Source organism: Pseudoliparis swirei, chromosome 21 (assembly GCF_029220125.1).
Source record: "Pseudoliparis swirei isolate HS2019 ecotype Mariana Trench chromosome 21, NWPU_hadal_v1, whole genome shotgun sequence".
In the NCBI taxonomy this organism is placed as follows: Eukaryota; Metazoa; Chordata; class Actinopteri; order Perciformes; family Liparidae; genus Pseudoliparis; species Pseudoliparis swirei.
This window is the reverse complement of record NC_079408.1, coordinates 15,832,805-15,853,682: the sequence shown is the minus strand read 5'-3', so window position 1 is coordinate 15,853,682 and position 20,878 is coordinate 15,832,805. Positions and strand designations below refer to the sequence as shown.

The 20,878-nt window shown below is 44.5% G+C and overlaps 1 protein-coding gene across 2 annotated transcripts; it reads left to right on the top strand.

The window, feature by feature from the left end:
• Nucleotides 1-376: 376 nt before the first annotated feature.
• mtm1 (myotubularin 1) lies at nt 377-18,492 on the top strand. 2 transcript variants are annotated; one of them, XM_056442800.1, is made up of 16 exons: nt 377-444; nt 6,718-6,805; nt 9,532-9,604; nt 10,734-10,828; nt 11,120-11,230; nt 11,615-11,716; nt 13,507-13,590; nt 13,688-13,834; nt 14,729-14,914; nt 15,695-15,877; nt 15,971-16,126; nt 16,235-16,282; nt 16,374-16,466; nt 17,261-17,374; nt 17,466-17,642; nt 17,742-18,492. In XM_056442800.1, the coding sequence occupies exons 2-16, from the start codon at nt 6,749-6,751 to the stop codon at nt 17,913-17,915; spliced, it is 1,800 nt and encodes a 599-aa protein (XP_056298775.1). In that variant the 5' UTR covers nt 377-444; nt 6,718-6,748; the 3' UTR covers nt 17,916-18,492. The 2 variants fall into 2 exon arrangements, with proteins under 2 accessions (XP_056298775.1, XP_056298774.1); XM_056442799.1 differs by having other exon boundaries at nt 17,739-18,492.
• The last annotated feature ends 2,386 nt before the right edge of the window (nt 18,493-20,878 follow it).

Sequence of the window (20,878 nt, the reverse complement as noted above, 5' to 3'; positions counted from 1 at the left end):
AGACAGTCCTGTATATGTATATATACACATATATATACATATGTTTATACATATGTAGTATTTCTATATATATGCATACATATATATATACATATATATATAGACATATATATGTATATTTATATACATATATATACATATAGTATATATACATAAATATATATATCATAATATGTCCATTTTGCGTGGACTGAATATTTTATTTATTACTGCAGTCAGATCATCAACAGACAAAACCGTCACATCAAACAGACGCTAAAAGGAACAAACGTAATATGGCAACCCATTCTGAAAACTACATTTCCCTTCATCCCCCGTGAGCTCCAGTTTGACAACCAGCCAATCAGCGCCATGACAGCCCGGCACGTGACGTCGGGCAAGTTCCTGCTGTGGTCTGAGGGAAACAGATCCGACATTCAGGCTCGGGAGAATCGCACTTTGCGGGTAAGTTAAGACATTTGGCCGCGACGAGGCCCCCCGAGTCCCCATCGGGGGTCCTTTGGAGGGTCTTGCCGGAGGTTTCTGTATACTGTGGGTCGGAAAACGCCCGAATTTCGGATGGAACAAGCCGCCGTAGCGTCTAGGCCTCCGCTATTTCCTGGTGCAACTCCACAGCTGTGTCTGTTGGAATGGCTAAGTTGGAAAAGTTCAGTTGAGGGTTCTCTGGTATATCTGTTTTCTTCTCCACTCCGCGTGAGAACTGGTCCGCGTGCTCGAATAAAGCCTCGAGCGCGACCCGGTTCTGACGCGGAGCGCGACCCAGAGAGCGAAACCCCACAAAAGCCCCCCTTCGGTCCGCCCCGCTGCTGTCAGGGCTCGCGAGCCCGTGGGCACCGCGCGAGCTCCCCGTGTAACCCCCTGTGCCACGCGCCTTTCAGCCCCCTTCAACAAAAACAAGCATTTCGAACTTCAAACGTCATATCGCGATATTATCAATTTTAGGGATCTTCGCAGAGAAAATCAAGTTTTTACAGATAAATCTGTGTTGTCGAAGTGAGCGTGTGTGTTTTGCAATATATATATATCTATATATGCTAACAGAAATAGCTCTAATCTATATTTGTTCATGTGGACACCTGATTTATTTGTTGGTCGTTTTGACATTTTAGTGTCCTTTTATTATTTGATGTGAAGTTACCGTGATTACAGATGGTGATCTTGCACTTTGTGATCAGTAAACAAGGCGCTGTTTACTTTAGCAGTATTATTATTCAATTGTTTGCGGATAAGTTCTTACCTTATATTCTGTTTACGTAGCTCATCTTTTATCCAAAGCGACTTACACAAAGTGGTGGATTCCAAAACTCGAGACTAGAGCCTAGACCAGGACCACGACCTGACAGCTAGTGGTCCAGGGTCACAACCATGGGGACACCCCGGTGTTCTCCATGGTGATGGAGAGGTTGTGGAGGGGAGGCCTCATCTTGGGTTGCAAAGGTTCTGGAGATTCTCCCAAATTTAGCCATGTTAGTGAGACGAAGATTCACTTTCTGCACGGAAAGCTATGAGTTTTAGGGCCAAATACCAAAACAAAGAACACTGAGGAATATACTTTTTTTTTTAAATCTACAAATAACAAATTAAAAAATGAATAACATGCAATCTAAAATGAGAAAATATAGAATTACAACAAAATAGTTAATAACTTGATCCAACACTATTCGTTAAGTTATGAATTCATGGGTGTTCTCCTTTTTAAGAAAAGAAAAAAATCTGAATTCATGTTTAAAATCCCCAGTTCTGAAGTAATACTACAGATTATCAGAACAATGTATTTGGATTTCCGTCCTCAACAGTTTTCAACCCTCAGAGCTACAGACGTGTCCAGTGTTGACGTCCGATACCCAGCCCTAAGATACAGGAAGTGGCGATTCTAGTTTCCTCCGTTCACCAGGCGTATAATTAGTTCACTCATTAAAACTACACCCTGCTGCCCCACAAGCTTTCCCAGAAGGAGGAAGCCTTCAATGCTGGTAGTTTCACTTAATGTGAGCTTTGATGCTAAATACCTGATCCTCTCTCTCTTGCGAGCCGAAACTCAATATCAATATTCTGTCCACAACCACAAACCTCTGAGGGTGTGTTTGCTCCACCGTGAGCCACAAAACCAAAAGCCTCCCTTTTATCTAATCTCAATCAATCGCTCCCGATTAGTGAACCTGTTTTTTGTCTTTTTCTATATTTGTCTTTGGTGGCAGTGGATGAATTAAAATCTCTAAAATCACATGGCATGATTTCAACATGTTTCAGTTTCACTTCTCTTCAACTTTCTCTCTGTGAGAAGTCTTGCCCTCTTAATCACCAACTGTCCTCTGTGTCTCTGTTTCTCACCCCCTCTCCCCTCCTAAAGTTCACAAAGGTTCATTGTGTAGCACTCTGAGCAGAATAAAACAATGGTTTCTAACTTTTGTTTTGAACACATTCATCAAACCTCATTCAAATAGGATTTAACCTTTCCAAAATCCAACATTCTGTCTCTTCTTTTGACTGACATATTTGCAATATTCTCAATTCAAATGGTGTTTCTGAGTTGCAGTTGCGCTCTGGAGATTTAATAGAAAGCTGGGTATTTAACCTGTGAGCATCCGCCAAGCAGGGAGGGCCAAATGAAGATCTGCTGTTGAATTGCATTGTGGGAAAATGTAGCATCCTATGTTTATGGCACTCGATCCTTCGGGAAAACGACAAGCCGGGTCACGCTGTGAGCCTCAGGAGAGCTTGTCGCCTGCAGCGATCCGCAGATCTCTGCTACAGTTGGTACAACTCCTCCCTGCAATTTGTTTTGTCTTTAAACCAGCCTGGCAAAACCCCCATACAAGTCAGGATAAAGAGCAGAGTGTGATTTAGGGCGGAGCTTTAATCTACGGAGCTGGAGGTTGACGTCTGGAAGTGTAGCTCACCACACATAAACACTATCGATCAAAAGCTTGGGGTCAACCAGACAAGTTCCATGAAAACTCACTCTTTTATTTATCAAATGAATAGAAAATATAGTCAAGACATTGACGAGGTTAGAAATACTGATTTTTATTTGAAATATTAATTGAGTTCTTCAAATTTGTAGCTCAAAGGAAGGCCAGTTTTATAGCTTCTCTCACCAGTATAACTGTTTTCAGCTGCGCTCACATAAAAAGGGTTTTCAAGGGGTTTCTACCCCTCAGTTAGTCTTCTAAGGCGATAAGACAATGTACCACTAGAACACTGGAGATGGGCCTCTACACACCTCTGTAGAGACTTCATTAAACATCAGAGAATAGTCATTTACACATTAAATATGTAGTCTATTTATGATTCATTTAATGTTATCTTCATTGAAAAAACAGTGCTTTGAAAAATGAGGACATTTCTAAGTGACCCCAAACTTTTGAACGGTAGTGTATATCTCGGTTAGATGCGAGCCAGCTTCATTGTACAAGAAATCCAGAGTTAATTCAAAAGTTAGCCCGCTAACTTGCTGCTCCCACTTAAAGTCAACAGGTCTCTGGCCCTTTAAGAAGAGTTTATCCCCTCTAGACTTCTGATATAGAGGTGTTTCCATGGCTACAGCTGAGCGACAGCTTGGATCTGGTGCCACATGGATATGAGCTGTTACTGCCCCCCCCCCCCCCCCCCCAAGTACACTGAACACCTATTACTCCCCTTACCTTTATGTGTGCGCTCAGTAAGCAGAGAAGGACTAGTTGGTTCATTATTGATGATGCATATGGCAGTAATGGCCTCATTGTGGTGCCATGTATGGACCATGTTGATGTAATATTGAGCTACACCAGAGCAAAGGGCAAAACTGCCCCTCAGAAATGTAATGTTGCCCCTGATATCACTAGGAGGGGGGCAACACATGCCCCTGTAATTTCCTCCAATAATTATGCTAATTTACTAACACATACCCCTGTAATTTCCTCTAATAATTATTTCATTAAATAGTGTTTTGTTTTTGTTCTTTGTTTTGTCTATCCTCTGTATTGCCTGAACTGTACACATAAATATATATATTGATATATTAATATATATCAATATATATATACAATTTTGTATTATAAAAAACTAAAATAAGTTATAGTTGTTTAAAAATGTAATATGATTGTCTGATTTATGTTTTGTATAATAACAAAATACTCTGAATCTGTAGACTACTGCCTAATAGTTTTATTATTGCCATGTTTATGACAATTGCTCATGTACTGTAAGCCTAAATAAGGTTAAATGTTATTTCACAAGTTTCAAAAAAGTTCCCTCTAATTTATTTATAATGCCCCTGGATTTCAATCAGTGGGGGCAAAAAATGCCCCCTAAAAATATGTAGATTTAAAAGGTATCATTAAAAGGTGCAGATCAGCTTTGGAGCAGTATATAAGCTCTGTGACGCAGCGTTCATAACGTCTAAGTTAAAAGTAAACTTGAGACTGTTCACCTTCCGGCTCTGGATTTACGAGCCGTCTTTCTGCTGTTCACTTTATAAAAGCTTTCAAGGTCCGTGACACGACATTAAAGTCAAGTTTAGTCCCAATGAGACACGAGAACAAACCGAACAGACTTCCAGGTGTTTTCCTTGTTATGGAAACAAAGACAACGGTTACAAAAGGTGCAACAATCCAAAGTAATAACAGCGGTAGCCCGTTCTTTGTGGGCTTATAAACACATGGTCACAAGGACTGTGGCCTCTACCAGCTTACACAATAAAACACCTGCCATCAGGGGAGGACATTTACATCATTTTTACGGGGCACGTTTTTCCCCCATTGACTGAAATCCAGGGCCATTTAAAAAGAAATTGGGGGCACTTTTTGAAACTTGTGAAATAACATTGAACTAAATATACTTATTTAGGCTGACAGTATATGAGCAATTGTCATAGAAATAGCAATAATAAGACTATTATGGTGCGTTCACACCGGACGTGTCGAAAAAATTCTCTACGCGTCTGACGCAGCAGTCTCGACGCGCGTCGAAAAAAGTGTGTTCACACCAGACGCGTCGGGGGCGGAGTAATAAATGGGTCGAGGAACGACAGGACCGCAGACTACTTACACTTTAGTGGACCAAGCTGCACTCCCACTGCGCTTCTCTCTCTCTCTCTCTTCTTCTCTCTTTGATACGTGTCTCTGAGACTTTTCCACCTCCGGCGGCAGATCTCCTGCCATGAAAACACATATGCCGGCGGTTGGTTCATAGTAAAGTACAACAAATAGCGAGAATAAAAGCAAATACATACATTCAAAACTTACCAGGTAGTCCCACGGCTTCTCCGACCTTCTTCCACACTTCATCTTTATCGCTCCGGTTTCGGTAAGCATAAAGAGTTGTATCGTAAAGTTCGGGGTGCCCACAGACTACGACAATAATCTTTTCCTCAATTTTTTCAACCGGCAGGACGATGACGAGCGGAGCTGCTCAACGTCCGGTGTGAACACACCATTAGGCAGTAATTAAACTATTAGGCAGGAGTCTAAACAACAGAAAACATAAATCAGACAATCACATTCAATTTTATTATTATTTCTTTGTGGTTATTTATTATTATTACATTTATAAACGACTTATCAATTCAATTGAATAAATAAAAATAATATTTATTAGATTGTTTTGTGTACCTACCTAGTACAGGCAATGTAGATACACAACACGGAACAAAAACAAAACACTATTACATTATCTAAACGATGGGGGCATTAGTTGCCCCTCTCCTCGTGATGTCAGGGGCAGCGTTATAGTTCTGTATTGATCTGTTTCAGAACCTGGGTCAGCGCCGAGTCCGTAGACTCGTAACAGAGCCGTGAGAATAACTTTGCGTGTTTAACGTGCCAATACTATTCCATATTTCACGGGGTAAAACATTTATGTAAAAAAAACAATGATTAGCCATGGCGACGGTCTCCGCTTCAGGGTCAGCCTCAGTAACCTCTAATGGCATCAATTATTCATACGAGTGCAATGCCCTTTTCTCTTTCCATTACACCACGTTATTTAACTCCCAGGAAGGCATCGTGCCATGTAATATTCATACGGCGTTGCCACCAATTTGGTAAAGAAATCCAAAGTGCAGACTGACTGATGGCCGCATTAATGGCGAGCTCTCATCTGACGCCACGCGGCTGTTTTGAAGATGTTCTGATGTTTCGCAAGCTGCGTTCACACCAAAAGCGCTGAGAATTTTTCAAACGAGTGGATCCCATGCAAAGTCCACGTAGAGACACGAGTGGTTGCGAGTGGTAGACAAAAATGTTCGCTTCTTTCGCCTCAAGTTGAAAATATTTCAACTTTGGCAAAAAAATTCGCCCGCCACCGAGTTGTGAGAGCCAATCATCGTTGAGCTGCTCCGCCGCTGGTGAATCTAACTGCTGCTCTAGTGGAGCTGGAAGAGACATTCAGACTAGAGGTGAAAGTCACCGAGCTGTGTGAGCCTCCGGGTGATGTCATGTGTGTATATATATATTAATGTTATGAACCCAAACACGAGGGCGTTGGATGTTCAGATGTTTGTGGGATGTCCTCAACAACTATAAAGTAGAACTGGATGAAGGAAAAACATAACTGTTTCCACGGAGTAAAGCCACAGAGATACGCCCCGCCCCCTCTAAGGCGCGAGTGATGCGAAAAGCGAGTAAAACTCAAAAAGCGAGTATGCAGCATCATGTGTATTCTGCTGATGGATCTTTACCGACAGTCTAATGTTAAAGTGACAGAATAAAAGTGTGTGTGTGTGTGTGTCTTCCTCAGCCTGTGGAAGCCCCGCCCCCCTCCCTGAGCGATGGCCTCACCAGTCTCCGTCTACAACTCCAGCCCCTTGGCCCCACACATCTCCAGTGTAGGTGAATCGGCGCGGTTCTGTTCAGGTTGAGAGACGTTTACTCATACTTCACACGGCATGAGAAGCCAGTGAGAGGGCCAGCTGGTCACGTGACCCGGGGGCTGACGCTCAGTGGTCGTATCGAAAAAGTTTCAACCAGAAGTGCTTGGAGCATTTTGTTTAAAACACTCCAAGCACCCGGCCTCGGTATTAATATAAACATTTTAATCTCAACATTATGAATATGGCGCTTTGTACTCTGGGGTACATCCCTACGAGCCGCACAACACGACACCATCAGGCCTGATGAAGAGGAGTCAGTTGTAGGGTTTCCCTTTTTATGAAGTATGTAAATAGGTATTCATAATGTACAATAACAAGGATCAATGATAAAAAAACATATTTCCTAATGCTCACTGAACGGAACCGTTCAGGGGAAGAATAAACAAACCCGAATGTCAATAGAAGGAACGATGATTAAATTAATAAGCTCAAATTCCAAGTAAGGATGAGGAGCAGTGGCGTGAGTTTAGTTGCTGAGCTCCTTAAATCCTCCGTGTCACGGCTCGGAGGTTCAACATCTTAAAAAGAGTTTCTGGTGTTGACTGGAAATACAGAAAAGAACTCTCGATAACGCAGGGGAGGAAATGTACTTATATTTTAGGAGGCATTTCTTGCCCCAACTGACTGAACTCCAGGGGTATTCATAAATAAATTGGGGGCACTTTTTGAAACTGACAAAAATAATAATTTAGGTTTACAGTATATGAGCAATTGTCATAAAAATGTCAATAATAAGACTATTAGGCAGTAATAACACTATTAGACAATAATAAGACTATTAGGCAGTAATAACACTATTAGACAATAATAAGACTATTAGGCAGTAATATGACTATTAGGCAGTAATAACACTATTAGGCAATAATAAGACTATTAGGCAGTAATAACACTATTAGACAATAATAAGACTATTAGGCAGTAGGGTTGGGTACCGGAAACCGGTGCCAATGTGGTACCGGTTCCAATACAACCGGTATTACCCGGACCGAAACGCAACACACATTCCGGTGCTTCTTTCCGGTGCCTGAGCCGATTGAAATTGAAAAAAACTATTGTTGTGAACTTCTCTGGTGACTCCGCCCTGTCAGCAGGTTACGAGCCTCTCATATTTAAGTTTGACAGCGGAGGCTGCGCCGTGTGTGACTACGTGAACCCGTGTGGAGCACACCAGCGTCAGGCTGGGATCGATGGGGAGACCGTTACCGGTCCCCCTGAACACGTGGAGACCGATTATGACGAGCAGCCTTAACTCAGATTAGTACCGTATCGTTGATTGCAAGTCTTGCATTCATAAAAGTAGCCCAAGAAATAATAAATTAGCCATTATAACCATGTTTAAGCTAGCTCGGAGCTAGCGCTAGCTACGAGCGTAACAGTCTGCTAGCAGATGTGTTGATGTCCAGCGGTCCCGGCTGTATACCCGGTGTTACCGGGAATATAATGACGGAGGAATAAAGACCGTGGGGCATCACTTTGTTTCATTGTAACTCTCGCTGTCAGAAGCGAAACTTTATTTGTCACGTGTCATCTTCAGTACCTCTGATTGATTGTTCTCTTTGCCCATCAAAACAGTGACAGGATTAACCCTATAAAGGCTGCACATGACAATACATATCACATCATATAATGGAGAACATATATTGTGTATGTTAACGGTCTGATATCTGTTGTTTGTCAGTGCTCCATGATAACGGCTTCTACAGGGAATATGGCCAAAGAGGTTTTTAATGTCCTCATTGTGCGTTTTTAAAAAAAAGTATCGGTTCAGGCACCGTTTAGCACCGGTATCGTTTTAAAAGTACCGGTTTAGCACCGGTATCGGAAAAAACCCAAACGATACCCATCCCTATTAGGCAGTAATAACACTATTAGACAATAATAAGACTATTAGGCAGTAATAAGACTATTAGGCAGTAATAACACTACTATACAATAATAAGACTATTAGGCAGTAATATGACTATTAGGCAGTAATAACACTATTAGGCAATATTAAGACTATTAGGCAGTAATAACACTATTAGATAATAATAAGACTATTAGGCAGTAATAACACTATTAGACAATAATAAGACTATTAGGCAGTAATAACACTATTAGACAATAATAAGACTATTAGGCAGTAATAACACTATTAGGCAGTAATAACACTATTATACAATAATAAGACTATTAGGCAGTAATATGACTATTAGACAATAATAAGACTATTAGGCAGTAGTCTACAGATTCAAATTGTTTTCTTAGATTTTTTGGAACAAAAAACAAAAAGCATGAATCGGACAATCATATTTAATTTTATTCTTATTTCTTCGTGGTTATTAATTCTTATTACATTTTTTTAAACATCTTAACAATTATAACTTATTTCTTTTGTTTTTTATAATACAGAATGATATTTATTGATTTATTTTGTGTGTACCTATAACTAGTACAGGCAATACAGATAGGACACACACCACACACAACAAAAACAAAAGGCTATTCAATCATCTAAATTCTGTAGGCATCCGTTGCCCCTCTGATATCAGGGGCAACATTATATTTCTTAGGTGCAGTTTTGCCCTTTGCCCTCGTGTATTTCCGACGCTGAGATAACATGTGACATACGTGTCCCTTTAAATGAAAGCGTGTTACTGCCGTGCGCGCTGTTGTTCAGTTCTGTGTGTTGTTGTTTGCAGATGTCCAGAGAGTCTGTGAAGATGGAGTTGTTAGCCGATGTGGCTCTGCTGCCGGGCGAGGAGAGAATCATCGGTGAGTCATGTCTCTTGTGTGTGTGTGTGTGTGTGTGTGTGGACAAAGGGTGTTATTGTAGTGAAAGTGCTGTGATATTTGTAGTTTTCTTGTACGACTGTTTGCGTTAAAGGGAGCAAACTACACACTTCCCTTCCTCTTACCAGTAGGTATACGGGCCTGGACCGTGTGGTGCTCAGTGTGGAGCTGTGCTCAGCCCAAAAATAATTACAGCACCCAAAATAATGTTGTACATGTCGGTTCTTGCAGAGATTTAACAAACAAGTGCAATTTTCCCCTTGAATTAGCATCTGTAAAAAACTATTCTTTTGGCCGACAATATGGCCGACAACTTCACATTAAAAATGAAACGTGAGGGGGAAAAAGCCCCCCCCCCTCTCTCTCGGAGTCCTGCTCTCTGTGCTGCTGTCCGCCCCTCAAGACCAGACAGCCAGCGGCATGCTGGGTAGTGGAGGGGGTCCGGGTTGGGTTTGGTCCGACAAGTCTGGTTGGTTGATCGTCCGCTGCACTTAAACCAATCGCCACGCAGGACGCCTAATAATTACACGTACGGCCAATCAGTGAGCTTTAGAATTCAATTCAGTTTATTTGTTTAGCCCATTTTCACAAATTACTAATTAGTCTCAGAGTGCTTAACAATCTGAACACATAGACATCCCTGTCCCAGAACCTCACATCGGCTCAGGAAAAACTCCCAAACAACCCCCCCCCCCGCTCCCGGTCTTCATCATAAGCTAACGCTTCCTGTCTGCTCTGAACTCGACACTCGATACGAGATATCTTGTCACCTGAACTTCCTGTCAGACAGTAATGGACTTCCCTCCTCTCGGCCGGAGTGATTCTCACTGAGTTCCAGGATCTGCCGAGTGTCTGCAGAGTTGTTATTGCAGACGGGAATAATGCCGCCTGTCAGACGTCACACGGACGCATCCGAGACATCGGACTGCAATGTTGTTGTTTTATTGTGTAACGTGTCTCCACTTAAAGCTGCAGTGGTTTCTGCCGCACTGGGAACAGTTTGACTGGAAAGTCCGACATGTGGTCATCACCTGACGGGTCACCTGGTGGAGGCTTTTGAGAGAGAAGGTGGAGAAACACACCAACGCCGTCTGTGTTCCTCTGTCCTCAGACAAAGACATCATCTACATCTGTCCCTTCAACGGGGCGGTGAAGGGCAAAGTGCTGATCACCAAATACAGACTCCACTTCAAGAGCTCGGATGCTGTGAGTCCTGTGTGTGTGTGTGTCTGTCTCTCTGTGTGTGTGTGTGTGTGTGTGTGTGTCTCTGTGTCCATCTCTGTGTGTGTGTGTGTGTGTGTGTGTGTGTCTCTGTGTGTGTGTGTGTGTGTGTCTCTATGTGTGTGTGTGTGTGTGTGTGTGTGTGTGTGTGTGTGTGTGTGTGTGTGTGTGTGTGTGTGTGTGTGTGTGTGTGTGTGTGTGTGTGTGTGTGTGTGTGTGTGTGTGTGTGTGTGTGTGTGTGTGTGTGTGTGTGAACATGCTGCCTCTATCTCTCAGGATGTGGTGATGGCGTTGGACATTCCTCTCTGTGCCATCAGTCGGGTGGAGAAGATGGGCGGAGCGTCGAGCAGAGGAGAAAACTCCTACGGCTTGGACATCACATGCAAGGTGTGTTATATATATATATATATACACACTTGATTTTGAAAAGGACATAATGATTATGTGGTAGTTACATTAGGACTGTTAAAGATGTATCTAAACGTGGTGAATAATAATATTATATCAACTCAGTTTATTTTGTATTGCCCATTCTCACAAATTACAAATGTCCCTCAGAGGGCTTTACGATCTGTACACATAGACAGAAAGGGAAGAAGAGGAGGAGCCTTCTCCAGAAGGGACAGAGGAACACATGTCATGTGACCAGAAGGACACGAGGCATTTGATGGGAAAGCAATGACCTGCAGTCTGAAGGAGATGCTTCTGAAGTTTGGACTTGTATCTTACATTGTGTGTGTGTGTGTGTGTGTGTGTGTGTGTGTGTAATAGGACATGAGGAACTTGAGGTTTGCCTTGAAGCAGGAAGGTCACAGCAGAAGAGATATCTTTGAGCTGCTCTTCAAACACGCCTTCCCCCTGTCACACGGTCTGGTGAGGCTGCCTTCTACTTCCACCTTCTACCTCTACCTTCTACCTCCATCTTCTACCTACATCTTATACCTCTACCTTCTACCTCCACCTTCTACCTCTTCTGGGGCGGCTGTAGCTCAGTGGGGTAAGGGGGTCGTCCTGCAACCCCAAGGTTGTCGGTTCGATCCCGGCTCTCCCCATTAGTTGTTGCAAGTCGATGTGTCCTTGAGCAAGGCACTGAACCCCCAGTTGCTTCCCGGGCGCATCACTGCAGCCCACTGCTCCTTAATAACTAAGGATGGGTTAAATGCAGAGAACTAATTTCCCCTTGGGGATTAATAAAAGTATATATCTTATCTTATCTTATCTACCTCTACCTTCGACCTCTACCTTCTACCTCTACCTCCACCTTCTACCTCTACCTTCTACCTACATCTTCTACCTCTACCTTCTACCTCTACCTTCTACCTACATCTTCTACCTCTACCTTCTACCTCCATCTTCTACCTCTACCTTCCACCTCTACCTTCTACCTCCAACTTCTACCTCCACCGTCTACCTCAATTTTCGACCTGACACCTCCATTGTCAAGGTTTTTTTTTTTACACAATAACAAACAGACCGCAACAAGTAACAAATCACTTCTCCTGCCTGACAACCTGGTCCGTAGTTAAATACCGCTCCACATCGCCCCCTGCTGGTTACAAACCCCAACGCACCCTACACCCAGTGACGTGCGGTGAGGTTCATGGTTGGTGAGGCACTGACTCCTTTAGTGTCAGATTTACAAATATATAATCCCAAAAGGGTAGCTTATTCAATTGGCTACTGGTTATTTCGTGTCTCATCAGCATTCTTCACACAACACACACGCGCACACACGAACACGGTACATATTACAGATACGTAAAGGTAAGAAAGTTTGAAGCAAACCTTTTAGCTCCGGCGTTGGTCTACCTGTGTTAATCACGTCCACTTTTGACTGAAAGTCCAGTTTTGAGAACTGTTTAAGCTTAGATATATAATCCTCTTCCATTTTGGCAGTCTGACGTAGCAAAATACAAAAACAAACGGACTTTACTCGCCTGGCGCCTCTGCGAAGAAGAAGCAACAACAAGTACCCGTTGGCTCACTAGCGCCCCCTTCAGTGAGGCAGAATATTATCACCTCACCCTGCGCCTTTTCACTGCGGTTTTATTTCCCATCAGCAAAACTAAATATGTCACTTACAAACATTAAAGTGTAATGGTTAAAGACCTTAGCCAGACTGTGGATTATCAGGGCAAATAAACATATCTGCAAACATTATATTGGCGACATGCAGAGATACGGCAACCCGCACGGGCCAATCGCATCAACCCAGTTTGTGATGGATTGCGCAATCAGAGGTAAGGCTCAACTCGTCGCCTCAACTCTCGTTTCATCCTGTGTTTGAACAGGAAATAGGCAAATTCAGCGATTTTGACTATAACATGTTCGAAATTAATCATACATAAAGATCGGTGGACAAATATTAATATTAATTTGATATCATTATTTAATTTTTTATTTTAATTTTAAACTTTTTTTTACCCCTGACCGCACGTCCCTGCCTACACCCATGTAAAGGCTCGTCAGTCCGTAACGTGTGCTCACTGTAAACTCATGTTAGCTACACATGAAAACCAAAACACATCAACACACACGTGACAGCCCACTGGTGGGCGTCACGTCCCCATTAGAGAACCTTTTAGAACCTTTGAGAACCTTGTGTTGTGTCCTCGGGTCACCGAGCCCAAAGGGTTGAAGTCTCCTGCTCTGCCTCCGTCCAGCCGCTGTTTGCATACGTGACTCAGGAGAAGTACGCCACAGAAGGCTGGGACATCTACAAGCCCATGGAGGAGTTCAGGCGGCAGGTGAGCAGCAATCCCTTCACGCCGGTCCCCTCGGCTCCCGCTGCGACGTCCTCTTGTGTTTCAGGCCGTAACCGATGGCGACGCTTGTCTTTTACAGGGACTGCCTAACGACAAGTGGCGCATAGTGTTCAACAAGAGCTACGAGCTGTGTGACACCTACCCCACGGTGCTCGCGGTGCCCTACAAGAGCTCAGACGACGACCTCAAGAGGGTCGCCGCCTTCAGGTCACGAGGACGCATACCGGTACACGTTTCCACCATCATCTTCAAGGATGCACAGACAGTATTGCTCTGTGGGATTGGATGGCAAAATAGATCACAGACATATGCACATACAATGCTTAAAGATATACTGCGCATTTTGGTTTGCAGCACATCACAGTTCGATGTTTGAACTAATCATGTGACATCTCCTCCGTCTAAAGGAGCTGTGTTTCACATTCTGAACATTTGAAATAGAAGCAAACGACTATTTGCCTTGTAGTCGTGGTAGTGGTACTTTCAGTAGTTAGGTAGTGCTGTGAGCTGCCTGCTTGACGTTAATAGATAGAAATAAATGAATGAATTGATGCTCAAACATACTCTTCATACACTACCGTTCACAAGTTCGGGGTCACCCAGACACTTGTATTTATAAAATTAATTTCAAAATGAATATAAAATATAGTCACGAAATTGACACGGTTAGAAATAATGATTTTTATTGTAAATATTAATCTTGTTCTTCAAACTTGTGGCTCAAAGGAAGGCCAGTTTTATAGCTTCTCTCAGCAGCGTAATTGTTTTCAGCTGCGCTCACATAAGGCTTTTCAAGGGTTTTCTACCCCTCCGTTACTCTTCTAAGGCGATAACACAATGTACCATTAGAACACTGGAGATGGGCCTCTATACACTATGTAGAGACTTCATTAAACACCAGAGAATAGTCATTTACACATTAACATGTTGAGAGAGTATTTATGATTCATTTAATGTTATCTTCATTGATAAAAACAGTGCTTTGAAAAAAAAGGACGTTTCTAAGTGACCCCAAACTTTTGAACGGCAGTGTGTGTACGTGGATCGATGGTTTAAGCTGCAAAGTGTAAGTTAGAGTATTATTCACATTGAGGGTGACGTCTGGTCTCGGCTCTCTTAGGTTCTGTCGTGGATCCACCGGGAGAACCAGGCGGTGATCGTGCGCTGCAGCCAGCCTCTGGTCGGCATGTCGGGGAAGAGGAACAAGGACGACGAGCGCTACCTGGACGTGATCCGAGAGGCCAACGACACAGCCAAGCTCACCATCTACGACGCCCGGCCCAGCGTCAACGCCGTGGCCAACAAGGTCAGAGAGGAGAGCTTTTCTTTTAGGTGTTGTGATCCGGTTCAGATATCACACCCAGAGGATTCCCCTTTCACCAAAGCCTCAAGGGAAGAAGATGAACAGCATTTATCTTCCTTTAATATTATTTTCTGTATATTTTCTGCCCAGTATTAATATCTGACTTTAGGAAGAGGAAGGCCACCTTGAGATGGACGTGTTGTTGGCTTTGCTTTACTTACCCATGCTGGCTTATCATCCCATAAAAAGGTAGTCAAAAAAGGTTTAGGCAAGAACATTGAAACGGTTAAACGTGGTAAAACATGAGTCGAAGTCTGTCTCCGTGATTAGTGGAGAGAAATTCATATCATATTATATATAGACGCACAGTTAATTAATTTAGAATTACACTTACAATTTCTTTTCTGGAGTTCTTATTGTCAAATTGATTAAAGGGAAGCGTTCACTTTTGGACAAATAATGATATCCTTCATTGAGAATCCCAAATTGCTGAAGGGTTTAAATGAATATAGGGACAGATTACACCAGGTCGGAAATATGAGGCTCAGTTCACTTTTAAAAGGGCGATAACACTGAACCAGACACTTAAAGATTGTGGCGGACACCATGGATGGGTCTGTAAAAATGTCCGCCACAATGTCTCCGAGCCCGAGGGGATATCTTTAAGTCTCTGGCTCTGTGCTTTTCAATGGAAATAAAAGAATCCCATGCCCCATTGTCTTTTTCATCTGTGGAATAAATAAACGATAAATAAACGCGCTGCCCCCCCCCCCCCTCCCCCAGGCCACGGGAGGAGGCTACGAGGGCGACGAGTACCAGAACGCGGAGCTGGTCTTCCTGGACATCCAGAACATCCACGTCATGAGGGAGTCCCTGAAGAAGCTCAAAGACATCGTCTACCCCAACGTGGAGGAATCTCATTGGCTGTCCAGCCTGGAGTCCACGCACTGGCTGGAACACATCAAGGTGACGGGAAAAACAATGATGATGTCATCTGGGATTTCTTCCTGACTCGTGGTCTTAACTAAAGTGTGTGTGTGTGTGTGTGTGTGTGTGCAGCTGGTGTTGTCGGGAGCCATCCAGGTAGCAGACAAGGTCTCCAGCGGGAACTCGGTGGTGGTGCACTGCAGCGACGGCTGGGACCGCACGGCCCAGCTCACCTCGCTGGCCATGCTGATGCTGGACAGCCACTACCGCACGCTCAGGGGCTTCCAGGTCAGTACCGCCGAGCACCGGATCACCAGAGAACCGTTTGTGGGCTTACACGTGATTGGATGTCAGCCGTGGTGAAATGACAGCGAGTGCTGCTGTGTGTCGTTTCAGGTGCTGATCGAGAAGGAATGGATCAGCTTTGGCCACAAGTTTGCCTCCGTGAGCAATGCTTTTAAAATGATGGATTTTTTTTACTGCGAGAAATACGCTCTCAGATATCCGTTAATCGTGTGTGTGTGTGTGTGTGTAGAGGATAGGCCACGGCGACAAGAACCACGCCGATCAGGACCGATCGCCCGTCTTCCTCCAGTTCATCGACTGCGTGTGGCAGATGACGAAACAGGTTTGTTCAACTCGTCTGAGTCAATCCTGAGGGGCGGTTCACCTCCATTTGTCAGATTGCATCCGATGTTCTTCATCTATTGCTTAAGGGAGGAATTCAGGTTTATTCCAATTTAAATCCTGTGCCACAAACAAGCCTCTGAGTCGACTATTTAAAGCAGCCGGAAGGTTGTCGGTGCAACGACTGTCTATAAATATGTAAATCCGAGGCTTCAGTGATGAGTCAACACCCTCTCAACCAATCGCATCTTTCAACGGAAAAAAAACAATTAAACGGCCCAAATCTTAATATTCTAAAGTTTAACCATGTGCGTCACGAGCACTTTGTGGCATTGCTTTCACCGCCTCGGCACAATCGGGTCGCTCAGTCACAAGAAACTGGGTAGAACTGGGCCACAGTAACGTGTTCACCGCACAACGGCAGACCCAACTCTAAATGGCTGTTTATTCCACGTGAAACGAGGCCTTCAGTACCAGGTGGTCCGTCTGTTGGAGAACAGACCGTGAGCTCACATCACCGCTGCTGATGAGAACAATAAATATGCAACACTAAACCTTTTATCAACTCCATGTGATATCTTGCATCTATAATGTTGTATGCAATGGTTCTCCGTACGTTACCGTGACAACAAAGTACATGTACCTCTCACAAGGACACTCCTGTTGTGTGATTTGTGAACAGAACGGAGACAATGAAATCTATCGGTTATGAGCCCCGTGAAATACGAGCGACTTGTGTTCTTGAGGCAGACTTTGTGACGTGGCTCCTCCTCTTCGCTCTTCCTCTCCTCTCAGTTTCCGACGGCCTTCGAGTTCAACGAGCGCCTCCTGCTGACCATCCTGGACCACCTCTACAGCTGCCGCTTCGGCACCTTCCTCTACAACTGCCAGAGCGCGCGAGAGCAGCACGTAAGACCCGGAGGCCCTCAACAATGCTCCAACTCTTCTTCTTCTGCTGCATCCCATAAACCCCTCCCCCCCTATCCCCTCTGTTGAGCAGGACGTGCGGTCGAAGACGGAGTCCCTGTGGTCTCTGGTCAACAGCCGGATGGAGATGTATCTGAACCCCTTCTACACCCCCGAGTCCGGCAGGGTCCTGTACCCCGTCGCCAGCATGCGCCACCTAGAGCTGTGGGTGACGTACTACATCCGCTGGAACCCGCGCATACGGCAACAGGTAGGGCCGACGTTTCATCTACTCGCAACCAACCGAGGAAGAGCGCTCCGAAAAAACCTACATCTGAGACCTTTAAATTGTGTGTGTGTGTTGCAGCAGCAGAGTCCGGTGGAGCAGCGCTACATGGAGCTGCTGGCCCTCCGAGACGAGTACTTGAAGAAGCTGGAGGCGCTGCAGCTCTCCGACTCGCCCTCCTCCCAGCTGGCCAACGCGGCCAACACCTCCTCCTCCCCGCCGCCACAGCAATACACACAGCTACAGACGCCCCTCTAAGGGCTGCTCTCACACACACACACACACACGGATATACCCGTTGACTTGCACTTAATGTTCTCTTTTCTGTCGGGGATGACGTAGTCCTAACTGTCGATAACAAAGAATGCTAATACGATTTTAGGTTTGATGGTAATTCTAACACCAGAGTGGTGATGGTGGTGATTTATGCAATATGTCACAGTACAGCCTTGTCACACACACACACACACACACCGTACAGGGACGCCTTAAAGACATTCAGTGGCTTTCTGGCCGAGGGTTGAACACATCCATTTTCAAAGTGTTGTTTCTCTGCTGTGTTTCTGACGTTGGAGCAGGTGTTTTATGCGGGGCTGATTTTTATTTTTTTTGACGAGCGTCACAACAACAAAGCCTCCTTTGCTTTGGCCTGTTTTCACGGATGAAAAAAGAAGAAGAAGAAGCTCCTTAGAAGAACCACCTGGTTCCACTCTGTTACTCTATTCACCATGAACCCATCAGACGTATCTAGTTAAGTACATATGTTGGGACCTGGGAAATAAATTTAAACCTCTGACCTTCTGACGGATTACATAAAGTGGGTTTTCAAACTGGATGTCGTGACAAAACATTTCCTTGGAGATGCAACACATTTCATAGTCTGCTGCGCAAAGCTATCCAGGATGTTGTACAGCTCTCACTTCTCACGCCGAGGAATCAAATCGGAGGCTTAGAGCGCCTGTGTGTGTGTGTGGGGGGCGTTGTGTTTCTGCGTGTTCTGCAGCCGCTACCAGCTTAGCTGACCTCAGCAGTATTTCCCAGCACTTCCTCAGCTACGGCGCGACCGGCGGAGTTCGGTTGCGATTAATCTGCTTCGTGACCTCTTTATGAATGCGGTTTTTGATGTGGTTTGATTTATATATATATATTTCAGGTGCTCAAGATGGTCCAGGGACATGAAGTGGTGCTGGCCTCTGACCCTGGATCCCCCATGTCGTTACTGGACACCTGGGTAGAGAAGGCTGGTCCATGATGGCCTACCAGGCCGAGGTTTTGTGAACCAGCACACAGGTTGAGGGACAGCCGATAGGAACCAATCAGATCTCACTTCCCCCTAAATAGACTTTATATGGACTGTTTCTACTTCCCCCCCCCCCCCCCTCAGAGTCCTGTGGTGTTGGCTCCGTACATGTTCGTGGGTTCAAGTTGTGGAACGGCTCATACCTCGTGTCCTGGTGGTGGGCAGTGAATACTACATGAGAATACTATGGAATATGCTGTCCGTGAGAAAAGTTACCAGAAGGGTATATTGTTAGGAATAGAAAACATTACATTATAGATGCAAACCAGGGTTAGATTTAAAGTTGTGACTTTTTTTGTGAGATATTTTTCTAATAATAACACTAATTGTCATTATTTTGGATTCACAGTCTCAAAAGTATGACCTAATATCTCCCATTTGTGACTTTAAAATGTACTAATTGTTTTGTCGGTCAGTGGGTGGGCGGCTCTTCGGTGCCCACGATGCCACCGCCCTCCAAGTTTCATGGAAATATCGCCGGTAGTTTTTGCGTGATCCTGCTGACAAATGATGCTGAAAGCATAACGGCCTCCTTGGCGGTATTGACGGAGGCTCGATGACCGGAGTCCTGCAGGTCGATGCTTCGTGTTGCCACGACATCATAATCCCTCGGGGGGGATATAACTGGTGAAATTCTCTCGTTGTTTTGCCAATGCCGGCGATGGACGGCTACTGAAAGGATCTCTGGCTCCAGAGCCCAAGAGGAGCCTGCTCCCAATATTGTGATCAAATAAAAAACAACACTGTAGATCATGTCCACCTGACACTATATATGTTTCAATATTTCATAAAAAACCTTCACAAATGAATATTGCTATAATACCCCCAGGGTTTTGGTGGTCTGACTGGTTCAAGGCGGTTGTAGTCGCCTCCACTTGTTCGTGTGCTGGACGAGGAGTGATGATGCATGTTGGGTTCAGTTTGACAGCTCAAGTGTGACCGAGGGGCAATAAGTCATCCCGTCATGTTCAGATTTGTGCCTTGATTCTCGTGAGAATCTCCTTCCCCTCCTGCTGTCCCGGGTCGTGTTTGAGATGGACAGCTCTGGTTTCAGGGTCTCAAAGGTTCAACGCCTTAGATCCTCTGGTTTGGGAGGATGCTGTTGTTTATGGATATATGGCTATAGAAAGGTCAATGGTCAGGTACATGACCTTTCTAGGACACGCAGGGTTCTCTGTTGAGTTTCAGACCCTCAGCAGTGAGTGAGGAGAACATCTGTATCTATTGTACCTTTTTGAAAGCGGAAGTATCTCGGCAAGAAGTTTTGTCATCTCACTTTTACACGCCAAAGGTCCATGTGGTCCAGCAGAAGGAGTTCTGGGGTTTAACTCACTTAGCCGGTGTGCTTTAGGGCGGAGCTTCCTTTTGATGGACAGGTCTCCACCAGAGCCGTAGATGGCGTCTCTACATCACCTCCGCAGTCCAAATAGGGGTCACTTTGGTTGAAAACCAAGATGTGGACCACCAAAAAATGCCAAAATCGAGGCTTCAAATGGGCGGTCACCAAACCACGACGACTACGTCCACTTCGCACACACCGTCTGTGAGCCGAGCTTCTCCGCCAGCTACCGGAAGACAGTCCAGAACAACTACACACTCTGGAATTCACTGGTTGTTTTTTTGAGAATATACCCAAACCAGTAATCCTTCCATAGCCTCCAGACTCGTGTAAGTCTGAGGATTGGCCAGCTTGGTCCCTGAATGCATCACGAGGGCAAAGAGGACTGTGGCTCCCTGATGTCAAATCTCAAGCGCCACTCGCCTCGTTTTCACAGACGGGATTAAACCGGTTCTACCAAATGGATAAAAAGTCTTTGATCATGATGCTCTGGAGATGGAACAAACAGAGACAAATGAGCCGCGACGGCGACATAAATAGAAAGTGTTTGGGTGTTTTTAGGAGGGGAGAGAAAAAAAACGA